This window comes from Orbicella franksi, chromosome 12 (assembly GCF_964199315.1).
Source record: "Orbicella franksi chromosome 12, jaOrbFran1.1, whole genome shotgun sequence".
In the NCBI taxonomy this organism is placed as follows: domain Eukaryota; kingdom Metazoa; phylum Cnidaria; class Anthozoa; order Scleractinia; family Merulinidae; genus Orbicella; species Orbicella franksi.
Window position 1 is genome coordinate 19,610,871 of NC_138156.1, and position 17,136 is coordinate 19,628,006.

A 17,136-nucleotide genomic window follows, 5' to 3' on the forward strand; every position below is an offset into this window, starting at 1 on the left:
AATGGCATGTGCAGTTTTGGACCAATCAAAAGGGAGATAACGTGTAATTGTCTATAATTTACGTTTGAATAATATTTTTCCGTCGACCTTGAGTCAGCGAATAAAACATTAGGTTCGAGACATTTAAATAGCCACAGCTGATTGTAGTTGATAATATCAATGCTAAATAGTTGTTGTCCTGGGCATTGGTCGATGGATATAAATAAGTTGTGACAGGCAAGGTGAGGTCGCCCTTCACTCATAAGACCCACTGGCGTATATGTTTTCAAAATAATGGGAGATTTTCTTGGTCACGCGGTGCCCGGTGCTATGTTTCTTTCGTTATCGCTTTGGTGGTTCTTGGGTACTCTGATCCGAACACAACACCGCATCAGAGACACAAGAGGCCCGTATCACTCGAACGGTCCAGTGAAAGCAAGATTAAAATCACACGCGTACGCGCCCGTTTGGTTCCAGTGTCCCGGGAAAACGCTTTCGAAAATCCCCATAGAACCCTTCGTGAAGGTCGTTTTAGCAATTATGGGTGTTCTTGGAGAGCTCGTCTTGAGTAAGGCGTGGACTTTGATCAACAAAGATGGAGAATTCGTAGCCGAGAACCTAAACAATCACAGTCATACAGCCATGTACTGTTTCTTCGGATTATCTGGCGTAGTTGATCTTATGATGTGGTACAACGTAATGCCGTTACTGCCAAAGTGTGATTATTTGATCTTTTCAGCGTGTTTTTGGGTCGAAGGATTTCTGTTCTACTTCCATCTTCACGGCCATTCGGAAATCAGCGTTCGTTTACACACGATTCTCTACATCATAATATTTGTCACCGCCGCAGCGTTCCTAGTTGATGTCTTTTTAACGAGACAACAATCGCTGTTTGCCTTAATGAGGGCTATTTTGTTAGGCCTCCAAGGGACCTGGTTTCTACAAATTGCTTTTGTTCTCTACGGTCCAAATCCGTGGAAAAACACACCAAGTAATGTGGAATTTCTGACCGTGGCTTTCGCTTGGCATCTGTTTGTTTTCCTAGCAGTAGCGCTTATTCTCATTGCCATGTTTAATCGATTTTGCGGGAAAAAATACACAACAGATAATCAATTAGTAGAGACGATTTCTGACGAAGAGGCAGAGAGAATTCTTTTGGAAAGTTCTTGACATCGAGACAATAAGAGCGGGAAAATTAGATCATTTTTCTTCAAAGCGCGGAATTAAAAACTAAACCATGCCATGTATCTCATACATAACGCAAAAAAGAGATCGCTATCAATTGGGCCACCTGGTGATTTTTATAAAGTCCACAGCAATCTATATTCAAGCAACCCTGGCACGAGCGAGGATTCATCACTTGGCGAGACAAAGTAATAAGTTTTTTTTTTTAACTGAAAAAGATCTTAAACTCTTTAAATAAACCACTTGGAGCGAAAAACTGTGATAATCATTAAAAGAAAGGGTTTATGTCGCGTATGCATTACCGATTTATGAGCTGGTACCGATGAATTCATGCATAATTCAAGATGTGCGTAGTCTCATTTGCAAGTTTATGTTGGTTTTTGCTAAAGCAAAACAAAATGTTTAGCAATTTGTTGTCCGCTCTTTTCTTCCGGGGTGTAAAACGTTGGTTAGAAGTGGTTTCTTTATCACATTTCGTTAAGTTTTCCTCTGGGTAAAACAGATCGCTGTAGTTGAAAAGTGCCAAATATCTCGAAAATTGAGTTGCTGCCACTTTATAATGTCATATTCATTTTTTTAAATTTCGTTCGCGTCTTTGTTACCTTTGTAACATGAGAGAAACTATTTGATATGATTTGAAAGATGTGTACTCAGTGTGTAGAAAATTAAAATGACTGTGACTTATGAGGGATTATGATGCCTTTCTTTTCGCAATTGTGGCACGCGTTCAACAAACAAGGTTCCTGTCTCTTCAATATCACACAGGGCTTTTTAAATTTAATCCTTGTTTGATGAATTTGACGTTATTTCCCTCAGTACTAACAAAGCAGCTTGGCAATGTAATGCTCCAGTTGCCTGTAACAAATTAAAAGCGATGTGCTATAGAAAATTGTATCCATAATGTTGACACGAAAGTAAAATGCGCGCATCGTGTTATGTGCGTAGTAAAAAGTCAGCATCCAAAGCTAACTTTGTGCAAATTTAAAGCAATTTTAATAGCCTTAAATTTGAGTTTAAGTTGGCTTTTGATGAATACAGACATTTCATCGACATGTGAAAATTTAGTTGCATTTTTCAATGCGAATTCGCCGCATCGCGTGACAAATATTAGCTTCCAAGTCTTCCAACTTTGATCATTGTTTCGCCTCGTGAGAAATAACACGCAGTGCGGAAATAACGCTTATCTTCTTTCGGCAATCTTATCTTTGCTGTCCTGTATATTTTCGTAATTTAGTTTGGGGAAAACCCCAAAGCCAATATTTAGCTTGTGTCGGGAAAAACTGCGAAAATAATTTTTCACTTGTGTAAACGATTTTTTTCTAAACGTAATTTATTAATATTAATTTTAAAATTTAAACTAAGGCAAGTGGTTCTTAGGCAAAGAGAGCGCCATTGAAATACGCAAGATAATTTCGGTTCGATTGCTTAAGATATTATTGATTCATACTACACAAACGAGCCGATGTTTGTGGTATATTAATTAAATTAGCTCAAAAACTTCTTCAGCAAATCTTAAGGTCAACAGAGTATATTGTGATACTACTTAAAAGCATAAAAAATATAAGGAAGAAGATATAGATGAGAATTTTGAGAGAATTATTGATTACGGCCGTGATAATCTTCAGCCATGCAAGTAGTTTAGCCAATTTTCACAGACTCCTGGAAGAAAAAAGCGGCCGCAAAAATTAAAAAAAGAAAACATTTCAAGTAGTTGGCGAAAACCATAAGGCCACAGCAGAGGGCTCTAAAAATTGCTTGAAAATTTTGTCGTTCAGTCTGATCACATGAATAAATTCGACCGTTGTGGGTTTGGAATAATTCATCGATCCAGTATATATCTCTTATATTATACTTTTTAAAAAGTACAAAGAAAAAAAGCTCAAATTATGGGTAATGGAATTTTTTAATATACGCAAATGTTGGCAAAAGTGTTGCTCGTAAATTTATTTTAGATATAGTGAATATGTCTGGCTGGCTTTCATCTGTCGGACCCCGTACTCACTACGCCGGAGAATTTTCAACAACTGGCGTCTTCACTCTGAAAACGCATCAAATGTTTTCCCACCACACTACGCCGGAAGAGTTTAAAAACGCACCAATCACCGGTCATTTTGGATTTGTGTTTGAGGATAACTCGGACAGGAAAATCACGTGATTATCGTGACGTCATCGTTTTCGAAAAGCTCCGTTTTTATAATGTTTTCCGTCCACACGAAAACGCATGGCCGGCATTTTCAAATTCCTCCGGTTTGAAAAGCCTTTTTGAGCTCCGTTTTTGTTACGGATTAGTGTGGACGGTTGGCCTAACCGTAAAAAATAAAGCTGATGCGTTTTCAAATTTCTCCAGCGTAGTGTGGACGGGGTCTAATTCCTTAAATCGTGGCGGTCTCTAGGGGTTCAAACTCCCGCCGCTCTCTCGGGTCAGGTTCACGAAGGTCCTTCCCGAGAAGAGGAGTTCGCGGAGGGGGAGGGGGAAGAAACGAGGGGAAGCGCGGGTTCGTAATCCCAAATGACGGCTGGTAACCGTAGTAGAAAAAGTAATAATGATTTAACCTTACAACTGCAAACTGAGATCAATATTAGAACAGTTTTGAGAAGGCAAGACCATGAAAATGTAACACTTCTATCAAAGAGAGTGTTTAGACTAAAAACTAACTTCCCCCTAAGAGGATTGAAAATGCATGAACAAAGTAAGGAGAATTTTTATGTTGATGCTTTGCAAGAGACTTGCAAAGAACAGGGCGAGAACAAAAAACGGTAATGGCCAATTTATATTAGAAAACCTGAGTTCTCGTGATTCAGTATCGAGTAATGAGTGGTTAATTTAGGGAGCAAATAGTGAGAAAATACAGACGAGACGAGATTCAACAGCTGTAGTGAGTTCTTCCAAACTTAACCGAACGTTTCGAAAAACGACGTACAGAAAAAGCGTCTTCAGAAAACCTTTTGGGTTAGGTAAAGAAACGAGTCGTTTAACCATTTCCATGTAAATTTGCAAACGCGAACTTTGCCTCCAAGATCAAACAACTTGAACTTGGATCAGAACAGCATTGTTTTCACATGTCCGCAAAAGCGTTTCTTATTCATTGATTTTAGTCCATTGTAACTCAGCTCCTATTCAGGTGAGCATAAAGAGCGGCTTTCATTTTTTTTTCTGAATGCAGCCTCGTAAAAATATTTGCTGACGTGAACATTGTCTCTATGATCAAACAACGAATTGAACTGCGTTGTTTTCACATAGGCTTTTCCACAAGTATCCGGATATATATAGACAATAGCCTTCAGTTGGCGCGGAAATATGCTCGGATATTTGTCCGCGGGCATTATCTGTTCCGAGAAGCGAACAGTTTTCCGAGAGTTACCGCTCTCGGAAAACCGCTCTCGGAAAACTGTTCGCTTCTCGGAACAGATAATACCCGTGGACAAATATCCGAGCATATTTTCGCGCCAACTGAATTAAGGCTATTATTTATATATTTATAGACATATTTGGCTTATGGCTGTGTTTTCCTCGCTATTCCCTTCAAACAACCCAGAAACAACTCAGTTCAGCGGTTTACTCGAAAAATGTATTCCATATCATTAAGAGTGCTAAAGGAGCGATTTTAAAAAAATGGAGGATGCTGGTAACATTGAAGCGCCTGAATCTTTTTCCTCAGTTCCTACTACTGCAGGAAAATTTTGAAAATTTTGGCTAAGGTAATTCAAGATCGGTGTATTTTTACGACAAAAATTAAGAGATATTAAGAGGGTTTTTCAAGATATTTAGAAAACAAATTGTGATATTTAGGATATTTTTGGAGAATTTCCGGAGGGATATAAGATGTAAGTGCAAAATAAAGTGCAAAATAAAGAGAAGTTGAAGTTGATATTTAGGCGATTTTACGTGATATTTGAGGAAAGGGCTGTTTTTAGATTTGCACAAATGCGTTTCTAAAAGAATAGTTTGAGTCCATAGTAATTACGCTGTTTTGCGAACACTGAGAATGCCAAACTGGGCTCATGTACTCCTGAGAATGAAGGCTACCTAAAATCGATATGTTAAATCACGGAACTGATGAAGGACTTTCATCTAGGATTCCCTCAAAATTGAGTCACGTGACTCGCGTGACTTAATTTTTCCACTTCACGAGAGTCACGCAAGGTACTAGCTGGAGCAGCAGCTACTCACGCGAATACCTTGTTAATGAACATTTCGTCCAAAATTGCTTTTCGTCTTTTACTTCTTTTGAAGGCCATTATTCAATGGGTAAAGAGTGAGAAATGCTAGCGTTTCTGTTGATCTTTGGTTTATCTGTGGCCTTCTCCGCCACCTCTTCCTCTGTAAGATTTTCCTGTGCCCTTCTCAATATCATTTTGCGTGGTATTGTTATTTATCATTATTTTGATGAATAACGGTGCGTCATATCCGGCTTTATCACCCGCTGACTGGCTCCAAAATTACGTCAATCTCTTCTAGAACCAAACACTTAAAACTGATACCCCAGTACAGTCAAACCGGAAACGTCATACGTTATGATGTAAGAATATTCACAAGAGCATTTTCACACTAAATCCGCAGAAAAACAATAATATTCAGTCTGGGCCGGATAATCAATATTTCTATAATAGTCTTTGGTTGGAAAAATTCAAAAGTGGGTTCAACCACACCCTTCCACCAGGCTTTCTCTGGTCACACCATGGTTCTGCGCGCAGGAAACTCGTGCGGAGTTTTCAAGACCTAACGAGCACATGTCAAGAAATCTAGCTAACGTAATATCTTGGTCAAAAGATACAAAAGAAATAATTTTTTCAGGGTCAACTGTGCAGCGAGAACCTGTTTTCCAAAACTATTGCTGTTTTTGTAAAGAGTCACGTTGCTACACAATACTTAATCATGATCAAAAAGGTAGTGTGCAAATTTTGTTCAATGCTCAAACCAACTACATCTTAATGGGAGAACAGGACTTAAAAAAAATATTTTGCATTATTTTGGAAGGGATTTCTCTGAGTGCAGAATTTGATCACTACCAAGTAGCTCATGCTTTCAGATTATTTTATTTCCTTCACACAATAATATACTATAGCTACATTTAGTTGAGTTTGTTCAACAAGGTTGCTTGAAAAAATAGCTAAGATTTTTCATTCTTACCTAATTAACAAACAAATCACATTAAAATGTGATGGCTGTTATTGCAGTTAACAGCAGTTTAATGAACGAACAAGGTGAAAGGGTTAGTCAATTCTGCTTTGTATAATTTGACCCTTTTGCCTCGTTCACCTACATTTCGAAACAAAAGAATATTTGACTACAGACTCAACTGCAATAACAGCTATAACAAAGTGACTAGGTATTCTCACTTCAATTTTAGACAATTTCCTTTATTTGACCTTTTTAATATGTTGTATTTTAATTTGTTTAATTTTACTACCTTATAAGATTGAAAAGCTCAGTTTATTAGCAGGGGTGATGTCTTATGTCTAGGTATTCTTTTCAATCTAAATAGTGTTATTTGTTCCAATTTCCAACATGTTTTTGAGAATCACTTTTCAGTTGAAAACCTTCAAGCCCAAGGGTGATCAGCAACTCATTTCGCCTCACAATATCAATAGACCCTTTTCATAAATGGCTGCCAATTATAAATTCTTTTCTGAGTATTAAAATTAGCCTGACTAACCTCGTTTTTGAGTTGCTAATTCAAAAGAATTTTTACTCCCAAACGAGTTTAGCGAGGCTAATTTAAATGCATACAAAAGAATTTTAAATTGGCAGCCATTTATGAAAAGGGTCTATTAAGAGACAGTCACACCAGTAAGAAGAATTTCTTTGTTAATATTGAGATTTTACAAAAGAAAAATTAAACATCTCTTTGATGCAAACTTGCCTGCTTATGACTAAGAAATTTAAAGAAATAGCTATAGAAAGATCTCACCAAAGAACTTGGAGTACCATTCAATACAACCTTAAAGAGTACACTTTTTTCAATAATGTTTATCTTTACACAATAAAATTGTTATTCAAACCTCTTGTCCTTCAATAATGAAATACAAACAGTACCACAGGAAAGTATTGCTCGATATCTTTCAATTAAATGGCCACGCAATAGGTTTTTTTCCTTGTCAAAAAACAAAAAAGCCAAAACCATATTAAAATAATATTTCATATGTAGTTTGATTCTGAGATTGAAATTAAAACACCCTGCAAGACCCTAAAACCCCCAGCCAAATGACCACAACATTTCAATGCAATGTATTGCAACATTGTTGGGGGCAACATGTTGCGCACATGTTGCCACCCTGATGCCACCCTGTTGTGGCGTGTTGCTACATGACTGTTGGTTGTTGTTGGCTCAAGTTTGAAAAAGCCTAAGTTTGAGCCAACACCCAACATTTCACAGCACGTCACAACAGCGTAGCCAAATGCGCACAACATATTGTGCCCAACTGTGTTGCAATATGTTGAATTGAAATGTTGCAATTATTGTTTGGGCGGGGCTTAAGAATGCATTCTTATAAGGACAAGAGAGCTGATCACCAAAGGTAACTTGTAATGACTTTGAATCCAAATCTCCTAGTTAATACTGTAAGACATGCATAGAGACCCACAAAGAAATATGTTCACGTTGACATCTGGGTTTGAAATATAGTAAACAATGTTCTCAGTTTCCTGAGCACAATCTCTTCCTATGTACATACTGTAAATTTTACTATTAAATGATATGTTGTATTTTCAGACAGCATTAGCACATCACATAGAGACAACCCTCAAGGAATTTAAAACACATAAAACCATGTTTGACCACATTTCCAAACACTGAGAAGAAAGTTGATAATATGACACGTGGGGTTGTATTTTTGACAAACTTCAGGGAGTTTGGAAATGGGGTCAAACAAGGTCCTTCATGTTTGATATATCTTCTCAATCAAAACTTAAACAAAGGAGAAAATCTGAAAATGGAATCCTGAAAACACTGTCACTGTCATGATCTCCTTTGTTTAAACTTGATAAATTATTAATGAGTTTGAGTTTACATTTCGGTTCTGTGTTCATGATGAGTAATTAATCAAGTTGGAACAGACAGAAAAACATACATGTAGCCAGTTTTTCAATCCCAAACAACCGTTGGACAAAGAAGCGAAAGAAATGGCTGCCTTTTCTGGTCAAGTGAAAATGCTGCAGCTTATTAATATTTCAAAATCTTGAGTAACTCTAGAATTCTCAAAGACAAAGGTAATCTCTACCCAAATAGCTTTATAAAACATGGATGGCAGTAGGGCTTGTCATTCTGTTCCTTGAAGGTACCTTTGTTTAGTTGCTTGAGGCAGAATGCACACACGAAGTGCTCTGGGTGAAATTTACGGTGCATGGCAGTGATACACCGGCCTGTGATAGGCTTTTGACAGCTGTAGCACAGTGTACCTCGCCGGGCATGATAATGCATCTCACAGTAGGGTCGGCCATCATGCTCAAAGAAGCTTCCTCCTGGAAAAGCTTGATGACATTCCTAGAAAGAAAATTAGTATAATGATCGATAAACACTGGATTTCTCCTTACAATATCAATAGATTGTCAAGTAATGAGAATAAAAAAACTGGTCAATATAGGACATTGCCTTGGTGTTAAACGAAACACAAAAATTTACAGCAATCAGTAACAACAATTACTATGATATTGGGGATTGAAAATTGCAGAGAACTAACCGAGCACACAAAGCATTCCGCATGCCAGTGAGCACTAAGAGCAGAAATGTAGCTATCCATTATCGGCTCACCACACCCTCCACATCGGGGAGCAAACATGGCATAGTAATCTTCACGGCAAAAAGGCTTGCCATCTCTTTCATGAAAGCCAGTCTCACCAAAAGGCTGACCACAACTTGCACAGACAAAATGTTCTGGATGCCACGTCTGGTCTAGGGCTGTTACACAAGACTGAAAAGATAGGAAAATAAATTATTGACTGCCAATCTTAGAAATACATCATCATCATCATTTGTTGAACATCAGACACGGGCATATGCCTAGTTGGCCCCCAATCATAACTGCATACTTTTTTCCAGTCTGTGACTGTGGCATTTTTTTTCTCAAAACATATTCAGTTGTACAATAAGTCCCTTATTAACCAAGCTTGCTTGGGACCACACTGGGAGAATATCGGCCCTAAGTCTTTTTTGTATGGACCGAGTGCAGTGACCTGCACAAGACCTCGGGCTGATAATCTACCAGTATGGCCCTGGCACTTGGTCAATAAGATAGCCCTCACCAAGAAAACAAACAAAATCAGAACTTACATCTAAGATGGGTCCACTACAGTAAGCACATCTTGGCGCAAACTGCTCATGGTAATCTCTCTCACAGAAAGGCCTTCCATCTCGTTCAAAGAAATTAGTGGCACCTAATGGCACTTCACAAGTAACACAAGTGAAATGCTCAGGATGCCATGTGCGACCCAATGCAGTGCAAACCTGGCCGATGATTGGTTTGCTGCATGCTGCACACTCTCCTTTCTTTGTTGTGCTGACTCCTTGTCTGGTCATGTCTGTCTGAAGTGAACCCAGCATGGAGTCTAGCTGACTGACTTTACCAACAGTAGCTGAGGAAAACAAGAATATATTTTTTCTTATCTGTTTTCAAACACTTTTCTTTATCCAGAAAACATCTATATCCCCCATGGTTCCAAGGATTTATGGTTTTGAAAATCCCCAACCCCTCATGAAATTCAAGTTCAGCTTCAAATTTCCCTTTTGAAACTACTTGTCTTTTGAGATCTCTCATCTCCTGCAATTTCCAATGACCTTCTTTGGGGTGGGTATGGATATTTTCTGGAACTGTGATAATGTGATTGACAATTTTGGTAAAATGATTGAATATCACACTATTTAAAACTGTTCTGTCGCAAACAAAATCATAATGACAAAGTTGTCACACCCAACATCCTGAAATCAGATCACAAACAAGTCAAGTCGTATGCGTGTTACATTTAACACTCACAAGCAACAATCATTACTACTGTAAAGATTGACCCCCCACATGTTAGTCAATTTGTGTTGAAACATGAACTATTAATAGCAATCTCGCATTCTGTCTGTAATCCAATTTTAGTAACTACGATTTTCAATAAAGTGAAAAAGGCTTGGCAGACAGCAGTTAGTAATTAAAACACAAGGTATGCATAAGCACAGTAGCCCATAAAGCCACTAGGAGCATTCCTCCTCCTCACCACGCCCCCCCCCCCCCCAAAACCCCCATGGATCGGATGCTAATCCATCAAAGGGCTACCCCCTGCAATAAATTCACTAGTACCAATTCATACACCTGGGTAGAGAGAAGCACCATGAAAATAATGTGTCTTGCCCAAGCAGGGCAGGAAAACATTTTGAAATCCAGTTGCCCGGTGGGCCAGTACATTCCAGTTTTCAGTTGCACCTACTAAAATATCACTTACCCGATAGGAATGCAATGTTCATGCCTTATCAACTACATCATTTACAAGGTACTGTTTATAATCAGTGATAGACTGTAACAAAATGAGCTTACTGGTACTGAACTAGGTGAAATATACTGAACAGTGACACAAATGTTGTGTCAGATACAGAGTAACCACTGGTATTACAGTACCAGTAGTTACTCGGTGTGTGTCACTGCACAGAAGCTGGGGTAAAGGTGGAAGAATGCAAGCTTGATCTTGTTCTCTATCATTATCTGCTACTGCTACTGAGACTACTGAGGCTAATTTCACTTGCCCATCGGACCACCAAACTTCCATTTTCACTTGTCCCAGAGCACAAGAATATTTACTTATGCAGAACAATCGAACCTGGGTTTTTTCCTACCCTGCTAAGAACACAATACAACAACCCTGGTCAGGGCTCAATCCTGAACTGTTATACGCAGAGACCAGCATGCTAACCATCACACCAGAGTGCCTCCCTAAAAGCTAGTGCTAAAACTATTACTGGCACATAAGTGAACATAATTTTGATTCACACACTAACCAGGAGTACTTGGAGGTTTAGCCTTGTTAGGTTTTGCATAATCTCCACTGAGTCTCGCTTGTGACGGAGTGGGTGCTGCATTAACATTAACTTTAAAATCTGATAGAGATGCCATCAAGTCATCAAGCTCCTTGGTTGCTGTTGATGCTGTACGTGACTGCCTGTTGTCAAAATCCCTGGTCTGCTGCAGTTGACCACGCAAGGGAATGGGAGAAACAACTTGAGTTGTGGTCACCTGGCCTTTGGGGCTCTCGGGTCCATTTCTTTCTCCATAACGTGAATCAGCTAAAAAATAAATAAATTCACTAGTTTTTGTACTAACAGCACTGAACCCTTAGGTCAAAAATAGATCTTTACAGCTTTCACTTTATCACCACAATATATGTATTTGCACATGATCTGTAACTCTAAATGATGGACAGTAGCAAGAGCAAGCCACGTAATACATACTAAAACATTGCAGAGTTAAAATAAAAGTGCTGTCCCATTGTCCAGGATAAGTAGATTTTCCTTCTGTGCAAGTAACTTTCTTTCTCACTTGCCTGGTGGGCTATGAATCAGGCAAATCACTTGCCAATTAAATCTTTAAAAGAACAACTAAGTTTTGCCCAGGGCAAGCAAAATATGAGATCTACTTGCCCCATGGGCAAGCTGGAATTCAAGCTTTTTTTAGCCCTGCAAAGTCGTTATTTCATCATTGTGCAGTGGTGATCATCAGTAGAAACAAAAATCCTTAAAATTTGACAGGACTGGAGTTCAACCACATGTCCAATACTGAGAATTACAAGAGCACAAAATGTTTCCAAACACTAGGACATCATTTAATTATTTTGAGTTTAAGGTAAGGATCAAAGAATTAGTGGTTAGCAGGTAGGGTTAGCTTATTTAAGAGTGTCCTACACTTTTAATTAAGTGTTTCTGGAAGTGGTACATGCTGATTCAGTCTGCACTGGTCAATGAGAATGATGAAATCAATATAAGAAAAGGCCAATTTACTACATGGCCAGAGTGATTCATACATTGTAGTTACTCCTCGCAATTCACTCTGACCCTGTATAACTATTAGTTGATTAAAGTTTCAATGTTCTGTCAGTTTATAGTTATTAGATCTTTTTAATTTTAGTTAAAAGTAATTGTGTTAAAAATTACTGGTAATGTTCACAGTGATATAAATACCTGGTCTAATATCATAAGCAACTGCTGTTGCAGGCCCCTTATAGCTAGGTGGTCGACCATTTACTGCCGCCTTTGGAGATGGAGATGACTGACTAGCACGGGGTGATCCTGCACTTATTCGTTTGGCTGGAATGATAACAATAAAGTAAATGGTCACCAACAACCCCTTTTAGGCATTTTTGAAAACCCTTAAAGGACAAGCAAATCATTATTAAATAAGAAGGTGAAATCAAGATGCAGAAAAAGACAATAATGAGAACCGCCTCTAGGGTAGGCACCCTTAAGACAAATTCTGGTTTAATACTTTACTTTAAGTTTTTGCCGACAGCTTTCCCTTGTCAAGTGAAAGGACTTGCATTTAGTGCTATGGACAATTATTGATTCAAACTACCAAAGCATTAAAATTACAATTTTACAACTTTGTTCTGCAGTTTGCATTTTGATTAACAACTGCATAACCAAATTGATGATGTTGCAGCAGACTTTTGAACTGAATGAACTTCAGAAACTGTTTGTCAATATCTTTGTGAAATGCACAGTAAATGCACTCCTAAAAGGGCTAATACTTCTTCACGGTTGTTCAGCGTGATAAAAAAAAAATGGAAGGTTTGAGAAAAACCACATTACAGTAGTGGGGTTGGGTGCCTCAGCTGTTGCTTAATAAAAAACATAGTAAACTTTTTCTACATTTGGTAATCTTTTAGTAACACATAATCTTTTAGTAATAGTAATGTATGATTGACTTTAAGCTTTTTTATTTGCTATTGGAATGCAGAGGGGCTAGTTGCTATGCCAACTATGTGACATGGTAATTTAAATAAATACAATAACACATTGTGATACAGCTTAACTCATGGCATTAATTTTCAGTTTCCAAGCTTTGAAAATGGTAACTCTTTAATACTGTTAATTACATGTTCTATAATAATAATGGACTTGATAGTTATAAACTAAGCTTTTTAGTTTATAAAACAAAGAACATTTTGCCCTGGTTTTTTACGAGGATTGGTTATGCAAATTGCCATTTTATATTATATTTACCAGACCTCACACCATGCTCCAAAACAGATAAATTTTAAAATTCACTTCTTGTTGACAATAAAAACAATTACTAGGTAATTCATTTCTTACAACAGCACTTTAAGGTACATGTATTTTTTTGAGAAGACTTCTGCTTTTGACAGGAAACGCAGTTTATTTTCCTTTACACAAGCATTATCCTCTCTTGAATTTCAACCATGATGAGCAAGTTTGTAAACTAACAAGGTTTAAGAAACCACAAGCATCACCAAACAAAAGATGTGAAACAAAACATTTATGTGCTGATAAGAGCAAGTTCCATAGCTCTGCTTCTTTGCAATGTCCTTCTGATCTTATTTTAAATAATTCCAAATGTTAAAAATCAAAAATACGCCAGCAATGAGTGATATTCAAGGATTCTGGAAGAGGGTTCACAGGTATGGGCAACAAATGGCTTGAAAATTTGAAAGGACTATTTTTTGTCGTCACATCGGGGGGTTGAACCTTTGTTTTGAATTGCATTAAACTGAATTTAACATTAAAAACGTTAAATTAACGGAGTAAACTGCAACATGCAAGACCACAAGTTGTCAATGCTTGATGATAATATTTTTGGCAGACTATAAAATGACAATATTACATAAATCTCAAATCGTCCCTTTCGATTGTAATAATTGGCACCACCTTTAGAATTTTCCTTTGCAATCACGTTTTAGCATTAGAATGTTGTTTCTGCTCCCAGTTACAATTGTGTCCAAATAAGGAGGGACTGTATGCTAGCTTACAATATTATAGCAATTTACAAGGAACATATTGATTTCAATTTAACACAGGTGCAAGTAAGGTAGAAAGGCAATTGACAACAACAGAGAACAGCTGCATTTTGAGCCAAGAAATCCATTTCTTTGAGCAAAGATTATTTACATGCAAAAGAAACTTTGCCCATAAACTGCAAAATTTAATCGTGGATTGTAAAATAATGGCAAAATATTATTTGTTCTGGGGTAAAATGAGCAAACAATTCATTTCCTTTTGGTACTGTCTTGTAAATTTAACGCGCAAGTTGTAATAGTCTTGATTGAACACGAAGGACCACACGCTTTCATATTTCATCTAGTTTATATTTTTATACTCGGTGATATTTTAAAAATAAGAGTCTGAGACATTTTCGATTGCTCAAAGTTTAAATCAAGTTCCACGGAACAGACAATGTATATCATAAATCAAAGAAATCCAGCACAATACTAAATATGGATTAAATATGACCTCGAATATCTTCCGAAATAATGAACGAAAGAATTAACTCCATAAAAATTCTCTATTTTAAATCGTTAGCCATTAAAATATATAGGCCTACCGAATGAATTTTTACGACTTACCTGGTTGATCCGAAGAGTAAGGCAGAGGGTTACTTAGATTTTCCAATAAACTGTCTAACTCGGAGAGGTTCTGGCCCAAACTCGATGAAGGGGCAGGTGGAGGGAACAAGACATCGTCTTTGGGGTTGGATCCTAGAGGATCGAAGGCTTCGAATGCTGGAGGCGGAGGTAGAGGTGGTGGAATATCAGGGGAGTCTCGTCCATTTACCGTTGGTCTTCCTCTTGGTTCTGTAGGCGACGCAGAAACAGTCGGACTTGTCGCTTGAAGATCGGCCAACAACGCATCTAAAAATTCAATATTTTGCTTCAGTTTTTCTTCGACAGAGGGTTTCCTCGTTTTACCCGGCATAGTATTTTCAGTTTTACAGTTTTCTCCGCCAGATCTCGAGATCGATCGCGTCCAAAAGTTTTTCACTTCGTTCTGGGTTTTAAAAATTCATTCAGTCCGAACCACGATACCGCGTGTCGCTGAATGACATATGTAACAACATGCTGTCGGATGTATGGCCCATCATTTGCCTCACCAAAGCACAATAAAATAACACAACGCGCTATAAATTATTCACAAGTATATTGACATGTGTTTTTGAACACGAAAACCTCGTACGGAGTTCAATTTCCTTGCGGGAGTTTTGCGCTTGAGGCCCGCGCGTCAAACACTCGAAAACCCGCAAAACAACTGCAAGCTACCATCGCACAGAGGAAAATATTAAATATGCTGAATCACTAATGAAACGAAGACGTCCAAGTGTGAGGTCCATTCAAATTCGCTACTTTGTAATCGTGAGGATTGGAATCTGCGAGTTTATTTTCACAGGGAAATCGGCCGAGATCGGAATGCAGATATGAAAGTTGCTCATGTCGGAACGAAATGCAAGACCTAGTACCTGAACTCTGACTGTCAATAATTTCAAATCAGCTGAAACAAGTACACAAACAATAAAATAAAGCCGGCACGTTCCAACACAAGATTAACGTAGTAAGTGTGATCTGAATTTGAGTCATTCCAGGCTTATTGCAACTCTGTGACTTCGTTCTCGCCAAATTGCGATGCTCTTTTCAAGGCAACGTGACTGAATGGTCCTGCATTCCATTACTACCTTTGCAATAAAAATTCCTAGGCTGTTTACTGAACATTGGAAACAGGTTAACTTGCGAAATCTCTACGCTGGTTTTCAAGATCAGAATGTCAAATAAAAACAAGTTTCCATTTCCCGCAAGACGCAAAGATTTTCGCAAGAACGACCACAGATTGGGAAAGACCACAACACCAATTGAGCTTAATTAACTACATATTCGAACAGAAATCAAACATACCCAAATCTTCCATGGCAACTTGCAGGACAATTTCAGATATCCACTTGCTAATTCGCCGTTCTTGTTAAATTGTCAAACTAACGGACTACTACGGTCTAAAACTCAGACGAATACGTTTACAAATCAGTGAACCCTTCAGCTTCTTACGGAGTCTGACAAATTCGTAATACGTCGGACTGGTTCGGAATGAGTCGGGTGTTTATTTCTGTCAATCATCCAAACAACTTCGTGAATAGTTCGCATACCTCTTGCATACGAATGTCAAATATGGACAACACCGGAAGTAAAGTTGGGTGTTAACCGGTGAATGAGCATGACGTAAAGATCAAGGGTCACGTAAGAGGCTTTTAATTTAAAATTGTCCAATTACGACTAAATGCGTCGGTTTGGAATGTAAGTTGAAGGGTAGATTGGTGAAGAAAGGCATAGATTTGTGAACGGATCTTGCTCTGACCTCAAGATCAGACACAACAAAATCCGATTATAGCCAAACAAACTCTTAAATTTCGCTCTAAGCCTCTAAGCACCTAAGGAATTAATTAACCCTTTGGAAAAAAACCTTATCCGAGAAATATTATGTTCTGAAAAGTGAAACGACAGAAAAAAAAAACGCGCTAAAAAAAGGTTGTTAATTTATTACCTTTAAGGATTAATAACTAGACAAAAACTGCATTACATTTTATGTGAAACAACACTAATGCACTTCTTTGTATTAAAGCAAAATGCTGGAAGAGTTATTCAAAGGCCAAGGTTGTATCAGAGAACCGAAGGGCTAAAGAAGGTTGTTAATTGTTTATCGTTAATCCAACGCCGTCTATAAACCAGTTTTGAATATTGCCCGGGTTGAAACTAAAACCAAGGTTTGCTTTGTTACAATACAAAAACGATTGCTACAATATTTCGGCTCTATTTCAGAGTAATAGTCATGTGGACAGTGGTTAGCTCAAAACAAGTGGAGAGCTTATATACCGAGGCTAATTAAGCCTATAAACAAAGCTAAACAAGCGATGACATAACATGCTGTAATCAAACAGATCAAACAAAAAGATTGAACTCTCTAGGCTTTAGGTTCTTGGTGTAGAAAGCTTCGTGAAATGCCAATTGCG

The 17,136-nt window shown here is 37.9% G+C and overlaps 2 protein-coding genes across 3 annotated transcripts; one reads left to right on the forward strand and one right to left on the reverse strand.

The window, feature by feature from the left end:
- Window positions 1-123: 123 nt before the first annotated feature.
- On the forward strand, window positions 124-2,016 carry LOC145463782 (transmembrane protein 45B-like). The gene has a single exon (XM_081447572.1). The coding sequence runs from the start codon at window positions 274-276 to the stop codon at window positions 1,147-1,149; it is 876 nt and encodes a 291-aa protein (XP_081303698.1). The 5' UTR covers window positions 124-273; the 3' UTR covers window positions 1,150-2,016.
- Window positions 2,017-6,182: 4,166 nt separating this feature from the next.
- Window positions 6,183-16,181, reverse strand: LOC145462893 (leupaxin-like). Of its 2 annotated transcripts, XM_081446544.1 has the most exons (7): window positions 16,031-16,181; window positions 14,714-14,998; window positions 12,315-12,440; window positions 11,139-11,423; window positions 9,435-9,736; window positions 8,845-9,075; window positions 6,183-8,648 (listed from the first exon to the last, which is right to left on the reverse strand). In XM_081446544.1, the coding sequence occupies exons 1-7, from the start codon at window positions 16,041-16,043 to the stop codon at window positions 8,382-8,384; spliced, it is 1,509 nt and encodes a 502-aa protein (XP_081302670.1). In that variant the 5' UTR covers window positions 16,044-16,181; the 3' UTR covers window positions 6,183-8,381. The 2 variants fall into 2 exon arrangements, with proteins under 2 accessions (XP_081302670.1, XP_081302669.1); XM_081446543.1 differs by lacking the exon at window positions 16,031-16,181 and having other exon boundaries at window positions 14,714-16,022.
- Window positions 16,182-17,136: the final 955 nt, after the last annotated feature.